This window comes from Bos indicus x Bos taurus, chromosome 22 (assembly GCF_003369695.1).
Source record: "Bos indicus x Bos taurus breed Angus x Brahman F1 hybrid chromosome 22, Bos_hybrid_MaternalHap_v2.0, whole genome shotgun sequence".
Taxonomy (NCBI): Eukaryota; Metazoa; Chordata; class Mammalia; order Artiodactyla; family Bovidae; genus Bos; species Bos indicus x Bos taurus.
In genome coordinates this window covers 39621966-39630011 of record NC_040097.1, presented here as the reverse complement: position 1 = coordinate 39630011, position 8046 = coordinate 39621966, and the positions used below count along the sequence as shown (strand labels likewise).

The window sequence follows — 8046 nt, the reverse complement described above, 5'->3', positions numbered from 1 at the left end:
AGAGGCCAAGGTAAAGAGGGTAGGAACAGAACAAAGGTCATCAAGAGTGGCTCTGACCCGTATGTGAAGGACGGTTAAATCATGGCGTGGCAGACAAACTGGAGTGGTATTAGTCAGGGCTGAGCTGTAAAAAAACAAAATAAAGTTTTTATTCATCCAGTTTTGTTTCCCTTAAAGACTGTGCTCCTTGTGTTAGCCCTCTATATAATGTGCATATGTAAGTACATAAAAGAGAAACAAAATGACAACTCAAAAAAAAAAAAAAAGAATTCTTTTAATAAAAATTACTCATAAAAATCCTAATAAATTTCCAAGAGCAAGATATTTCTTAGTACATTTATAAAAGAACATTTGGTCCTTTTACAAAAAGCTCCCTTTTAATTTAAATACATTTCTTATTTACAGATTACACATAAAATATCATCTATAGTTGCAAAGCATATTGCACATTACAGACAGAAGCATTTGTGTATTTCAATAGGTTTTCCCAGAGTTTCCAACTCTAGATTTTTTTCCTTTTGTAAAAACAGATTTACCTTTCTTGGGCATAATAAATAAAAAATACAGCTTGTGTTTTGCTATTTAAAACTAAAAATACCTTTCAAAATATTTCTCTGCCTCTCAGAAAGAGGGAAGCGGGTAATGAATTGGGAAGGTCCACAGGTACTCGACATTCTCGCCAGATTCACATCCAGATTCAAGTTGGGAACGCAACCCTGAGCCCTATAAAACCTGGAGACACAGCCCAGAGACCCACCCCTCCCTTCTCACTTTCATAAGAGTCCCTGCCCTGCAGGAACAGGCACTAGAGAAGGAGCTGGATGTCTGGGAATGCAAAAGGAAAGAAAGATCAAGATTTTTTTTCCCTAAAGTCCCTGCTCAGCCACTGTAGGGCTAGGGCAATCATCCAGCCCGACCTGTTAACCAGCATTAAATTTGAAATCAGCAAAAGAGAAAGACCTCTGGAAAAAAGGAATGTCTGATACTGCATCTGTGAAACCCAAAGCAAAGGGTGACAGTTTGCAATCATTCAATCAAGTGAGCTAAGAAAATGGCTGAGGGGCATTTTCCTTTGGTGGGGGACACGGTGTGGAGGTAAGAGTGGAATTCAGCTGAGACCCTCAGACTGCACCATGGCACTTATCCAGCCAGGGAGCTAGAGACTGACTTCCATCTGCACAGACACCATCCTGGAGCATAAATACCTAGAAAACTACTGAAGTGTGTGCTCTTGCCCTGTGACCCAGGACAGCCTCAGAACCTGGGGATGCAGAAGCTCTGAAGCACGGACTTGAACATGGAAGCTGATGTTCACCCAGGCCAAGACAATCAGAGAGCTAGCAAACACTTCCCTCATCACCTCCTCCTTCTCCAGGAAATGGAATCTCTCAGTTACACCATCTCAACCCGCAAAGCCTGCCCTGGAACGATTTAGAACTCTGAGGGGGTAGATTTCAACTCAACCCACAAAGGTAGCTATAAGGTAGCTTCCCACAAAGGTTTGGCAAAACCATTTTCATTGAGTCAACTAAAGCGGAGCCTTTAGACACTAGCTGCGCATGGGAATGCAAGGATGGTGCGGGCTGTTCCAAAGCATGGCATGCTTGGGATCAGGGTGTTCCCAGGGCAAGTAACAGAGCAAGGGACTTCCCCTGACATTCCTCTCCTCAGCCCTCCCCTCCCTGATCTCTTCCAACACAGAATAGAAGGAACAGCAAAAACCCTGCAGGATACATCACAGTTGTCGACATTCTGATCTTCAAAAAGAAAGCAAGATTTGAATGTGGCTCAGAGAACCTTCTCTTGTAACTAGCAAGAGATGGCATTCTGGCATCTAGTCACTGAGGGCAATCTGAAAGCTTGGCAACCAGGGTGAGAATGAGCCCCTCACCCTCGGACTCACAACCAGTACAAGTCCAGGGCCTGGAAGCTAAGAGGGAACATGTCTTCCGTCAACCTGTGGCCCTGAGATGCTTCTGCAACACTCAGGTCCTGGCCCCTGGTCCAGAGTGGGAGGGGCGATGGGATGCCTAAGCCCACAGGAGGGGGTTGTGGGGGTGTGATCACACCACTGCGTGATCACGGAGGGCCCACTTTCTTCCCTGAGGTGCCCCATTCTCCCAAGAGGCTCACTGATAGTCCCACCTTGGTTAACCTGGAGAAAAGGCACAGGGCCACTTGTATTTAAATGGGATATTTTGGTTTGAAAATATTGAAAATATTGAAAATATACAGGATATTCTCAAAGAAAACTTTCTATTCAGTAGATGAGACAGTGTTGATAAACAGAATGCTTCTAAAATGAAGAAAAAATGTAAAATAAGAAGCATTTGATGTGTTTTTTTTTTCCTTTAAAACAATTTGCACAGTAAATGTTAAAAAGACAGGCATTTATTACTGTGACATTTATTACTGAAAATCCCTTTTTTAGAAATTTCAAAGAACTGAATTATATATCCATTTTTAAAAAACAGTAACACAAGTTTTCAAGAATAAAACTCCTCTCTTTTGATAGGAAATGCAATGGCTTACACAGCCCTCTCTTCTAGGTTTAAAAAGACTAAAATAAAATCATTTGAAGTGTGCCAGCAGTAACGGGGGCACCACACACGACAGGTGAAGTTGGAGGTTTTGAAGAGACTTCCTACCCTCTCTGCGGAGATTCATGTCAACCTCTGACGCTACAGGGAAGCCAAGCTCAGGGTTCAAGCCCACCTCTGCTTTCTCTGAGCACTCTGCACAAGTTCAAAGAGACATAGTCCATTCTCGCTAAGGAAATAATGACAACAAAGAAAAGAGGCGCTTTAGCACGACTTCCTTCGTATATATGCTTGCTTAAAATAGCAGGCTGAAAGGCAAGGATGGGCCAAGAAGTTTTCAGAATCTACCTATCTGATACCCCATCCCATCCCCCTTTCACTGTGGTCTCACCATGGAGCAATACGAAACAAGCCTGCTAAAACCATAGCAGCAGCTGTGACATCCAGTGGCCCAAACAAAAATATAAGGCACTAATCGAAAGCCTGTATTACACAGAGAAACGGCTCAAGGACACCAGGAAGTCATCTGGTCATTTCTTTCTCCCTGACTTGGCTAAATGGCACTAGACACAGGAAACGAAAACAAAACACTCCCAACCCAAACACGGTCAGAACTGAGAATCCTTGGTTGGCAGATGTAAGACTCAGATGATCACAGGTATTTTTCTCTCCCTAAAAGGCACCTGGTTCTGAAACCATGGGAGATCCTCAGGTAAGCTCATGAGAAACAGAGACCACCACTTGGAAGACCTACCTGTAAAGCTCTTGAACGGGGATGTGACAACCTAAGAGACTGCCTGTTAGAATCCGGCTCCCTTTGTGAGCAGATAATCTTGTCACTCTGACAATCACACGGGGCACAGATGCATAACTGGATTCTTCCCCACGTGACTGACAGTCACGGAGGAGAGACCTGGGAAGGAGCCCAGTGATCCAGAGAGAGGATGACAAAATAGAATAAACAGAGCGGTGAGGGGAACCGCAGGACCTGTTGCACAGAAATTCATTCACAATCCTCTGGTGGAGAGGTAGTCAGGCTGCAGTCACACGAGCACAGGCAGAGGAGACTTGACTCGACAGACTCCGAAGTAGGAAGCTCTGAGGATCCAGCCAAAGACAGCCTGTCCACGGTGCACATCGTAAGAGGCCAACTTCTACGTACCTTTCCACTTCAAAGTATATCCTTAAGACAAACGGGCATTTTATTGAACAGAAGAGAAACACTAAAGTGTGCAAGGATCTACCAGATGTGCGCGGGGAGCTGGAAAGAAAATTCCTACACCATCGTGGATGGCCAGACTTCCATCCTCCTCCACTTCGGATTGGGTCTCGGCCTGGCCCGGGGTTCAGCTGTTTGGGGTCCGGTTGCAGATGGAGACCACACGGGGGAGGGCAGATCAAATCAAGCCAACCATCTGGTCAATCTGTCGCATGTAGATGCTCTTTAGGGGCAGGGCGTATCGCCTCTCATCAGGAACCCGATTGCACTGGAAAGAAAATCAATGAAGTACCATTTGAACGAGTTAAAACCGTGTGTGTTAATCCCTCAGAAGGGGTGACCAGATGACCTCCCCTGGGGTTTCTCATCCTGGCACTGTGGACTCTTTGGGCCTATCCTGGGCACTGCAGGATGGTTAACAGCATCCGTGGGCCTCTCCACCTACATGCCCCTCACCCCTAACCCCCAGCTGTGACAACCAATGTCCCCAGACACTGCCCAATGTCCTTTGAGGAACACAGGTACCACCAGTTTAGGACCACTGATGTAATTTACAGATGAAGATGTAGAGACCCAGGGAAACTAAAGACATGCACCCAGGGACTTCCCTGGAGGTTAGGACTCCACGCTTCCACTGTAGGGGGCACAGGTTCAATCCCTGCTCAGGAAACTAAGATCGCACATGCTGCAAGGTGTGGCCAAAAAAAGACATACGTGCATGCAAGTACAGATGGTTCGGACTAAAAGCTGTATCCCTTGGGTGTTTAACCGACCTAGAATTGCAAAAAGAAAAAAAACCTTGGCTATTTGAAAACTGTTGCTTTTCTGAGTTTACATGATTAAGAGTGCAAAGCTTTCTTCTCCCTCTCTCTCAGAGGGGACCTAAGTTTGAGAACCAAATGTGTTGTGTGGAAGCAGTTTCCACATACATTCATGCCCCTCCTCAGAAAAACACTTTCCTGCTGCTCTCACTGGAACTCGCTTGCCCAGGGCCTCATCTCCGCAAGATCCAGACTGACAGGTCCTTAAGGGTGGTCCCCACCCTCCCTCCCAGCTCCTGCTTTTTGTAGGAACTGTGCCTTCTGCCTGTCCCTCTGAAACCTCCCCCTCATCATTCTAGTAGCGACTGAGAAGCAAGCTCCTGAGTGAAGCCCTCCTTGGCTTGCCAGCAGGCTAATTTCTCCGTCTTCCATGTCCCAACAGCACTTTACACAGCCTCCTACTGACGAGCACTCAGGGGGAGCAGATCTCTGTCCACAACAGACCCTGAGCCGAACCAGCACCAGGACCACAATGACTGGCCCAAACCCCGGCGCCTGGCACAATGGGATCTGGTCTATGATGTGAGCATCTCCTCCAGTCCGAGTCTGGCTTCCCCCACGTGCTCCGCCGTGACCTGAACCTTTCAGTGCCTCGCTGCTTCCAGCTACGAATCGGACATGTAGACTACCTACCCCTCCCAGGGCTGCTATGAGAAGTTCACATACTTAATTTCAGCACTTAGATTGGTGCTCAGCACATGTGAACTCTATAAATGCTGACTCTGATGGTTACTCTTCCTTCTGCCCTTCCCTTTCCTTCTCAGTTGTATTTTATTCATTTAATCTACACTCCATGGCCTACTGGAAATTTCAAGGACTTTGCTCTGCTCTGGCCTGTTGATTTAGTTCAGAAACTGAAAGACTTTCAATGAGACACAAAAGGAAAAAGTACAGTCTGGGATGAGAGGGCATGCCCTAACCCAGGTAGCCTGGGGGGAGGTGGCAGGACTCTTGGCAACTGAGGCTTTTCCTGAGGAGGGAGCTGGCATAGGATGCACTGTGAGATCATGAGGTTTGCTCTATCACCGGATGCAGCGCCCACATCCAGACCAACCTGCTGGGCTCAAATCAACACAACTACCTTTGGCTGAAAGGAAAGACTCGAGGATGTGTTTCCAAACCTTCCTCACTGCTCTCGGGGATGGTCCAGGAGTGCCCAGTTGAGCCCCCCCTTTAAATGAGGCCAGATACGTCTTGCACTTTGTAAATTTTTTGGCTACACCACATGGCATGTGGGATCTTAGTTCCCTGACAGCTGATCAACCATGCACCCCCTGCATTGGGAGAGCAGAACCACTGGACCTCCAGGGACATCCTGACCCGAGGGACGCTATGCACAGGCTCCCCGGCCCTCGGGCTCCTGGTGGGGCTGGCCCACGAGAAGCTCCAGCAGATCGGAAGCGCTATGTTCACTTTGCCAGCCCCCTTCCCACACAGTCACAGAAGCCAGCCCAGAGCAGCGGCTCCTGCCCAGAGGCCGCCCCCAGCACAGGCTTCTCTGCATCAGGGCTCCCATGACCACCCAGTCCACCGGCCCCTCAGCCCGGAGCACTGGCGGGCGGCTGCCCCCACTGTGTCCTTACACCCTGATGGCACCTACAGAAACGGCCCCTTGCTGAAACTCTTCTCAAATTACCCAAGCTGCAGGTGCCAAGAATATTCTGTTAAGACCCCTGGATGACAATATTATGAGGAGTGTTTTCTCTTCCTCCACGGACAAATCACCCCTTGAGACAGCAACTTACATTGGAGCTGGAGTTGATGACGTTCAGCTCCTGAGGTTTAGGCCTGTGCCCAGACTTTCCCACTTGGTCCGGCCCTCCCTCTTCAGAGAAGAACTCCTTCCAGGGTGACTCCCGGAGATGTTCGTCAACAGATATAATGTGTCCCTCAGTTGTAAACATGTATCTGGTTCCAGATTTGTGTACTGGGTTCTCCTCATCAAAGAGCTAGTGGGGGGAAAAAACACAGATACAATTGTAGCATGTTTGGAACTAATTCATAGGGGTGAGCCAGACTACTTAGAGATAAGAATTTGCTAAGCTCTCAGACCAACCCAGGCTGTGAAGTGTGCGTGCTCAGTGGCTTCAGTCGATGTGCCTCTTTGTGACCCTATGACTGGTAGCCAGCCCCGCTCCTCTGTCCATGGAATTTTCCAGCCAAGAATACTGGAGTAGGTTGCCATGCCCTCCTCCAGGAGATCTTGCTGACTCAGGGATCAAACCCGCGTCTCTTACGTCTCCTGCATTGGCAGGCAGATTTTTTACCACTAGCAGCACCTGGGAAGCCCGTGGGGCAGAATCACCGGTTGTGTTTAAGTTCAGATGCCTGAACTTCCCTGACCCCACCTAGACCTAGAGGTTAGAAAGCCCAGGCCTAAGACCCCAGTGACACTAGTCTGTATAGGCCCCAGATGATGCTCCTCGCCCCACTCCCCTAAGAGTTCAAGTGCTGGGATTCAGGAACTGGCCCCCACCTCAGCCCTAAACTGTAAAAACTCCATAGAGAAGGAGGTACATGGCTTATTCTTCACTGGATCCCCAGGGTCTGGCCCTGACACACATTCCTACATGGGCTCTGTGGGAACAGGGCACCCAAGGCAGTCCCTTCCTTCAGCAATAGACGTGGGGGTGAAGAAGCGTGCAGCGAGGGCATCTAGAAAGACCTAGCTGAGTAGGGACAGGTCAGAGTGGGAGAAGGCAGGTGTGCAAAAAATGACAAATGAGGCAAAAAGTAGAAACAGATCTCTTCAAGATGGGAAAAAACCTTACAGGCATCTCAAGTATTTTACAAATGAGAAAAAAACACTCAGCAGGGCTGGTCTATGTTTACACAGCTCGAAGGAGAAGAACAGGGCCAGCCCAGGTTCTCCCCCTCCCCCCATGACCGGACCGAGTTCTTTCCCTTCAAACACCCTGGGGGTCTCCTTCATTCATTCGCTCCAGGATTTGCCCCATGAACATCCCAGACACCACAGGCTGCAGGACGGGATGTCTGGAAGAACCATCTGAGCCACTTGGCAGAATGACAGATGCCTGTGCCTGCTTCTGAAGCTTCCAACTCAACATGGCTCTAATCTTAACAGGGTGACTCCAATCCAGCTGCCCCTGGGCTTGGGAACCACTGAACTAGATACAGGGAACCTATCACCACTGATGGCTATCTCTGGATCTTTGCCTAAGGTCCCCATGCTGTTTCCCCACCAGGAAGTCCCGACCTTTGGAGCCTTGAGAGAAAGAAAGCAGCCTCATGCCCTGGTGCAAATGCCTCACACGTCCAAGGCTGAGTAGCCGAGTGGAAAGAGCACTGGACAAGGAGTCAGGACTGGTTGCTCTGCCATGTCACCACCCCCGGAACACAAGCAAGTCCCCTGACCTCCCTCCAGAGATGACAGATCCCAAGGGGAAGAATGAACACCAACCAGATGATCCCAAAGGTTTCTTCCAGATCCAAAAGTTCAGTTTCT

At 48.6% G+C, this 8046-nt stretch overlaps 1 protein-coding gene across 2 annotated transcripts in view; it reads right to left on the bottom strand.

The window, feature by feature from the left end:
* Window positions 1–254: 254 nt before the first annotated feature.
* Window positions 255–8046, bottom strand: part of EDEM1 (ER degradation enhancing alpha-mannosidase like protein 1) — a 28333-nt gene continuing 20541 nt past the window's right edge. Inside the window, exons 11-12 of one of the 2 annotated variants that reach the window (XM_027522384.1) lie at window positions 6326–6529; window positions 255–4027 (exon numbers count right to left, since the gene is read on the bottom strand). In XM_027522384.1, the coding sequence (XP_027378185.1) occupies window positions 3938–4027; window positions 6326–6529 (294 nt within the window). In that variant the 3' untranslated portion in view covers window positions 255–3937. The remainder of the gene's footprint in view (window positions 4028–6325; window positions 6530–8046) is intronic. The other variant, XR_003507729.1, reaches the window with a different exon arrangement.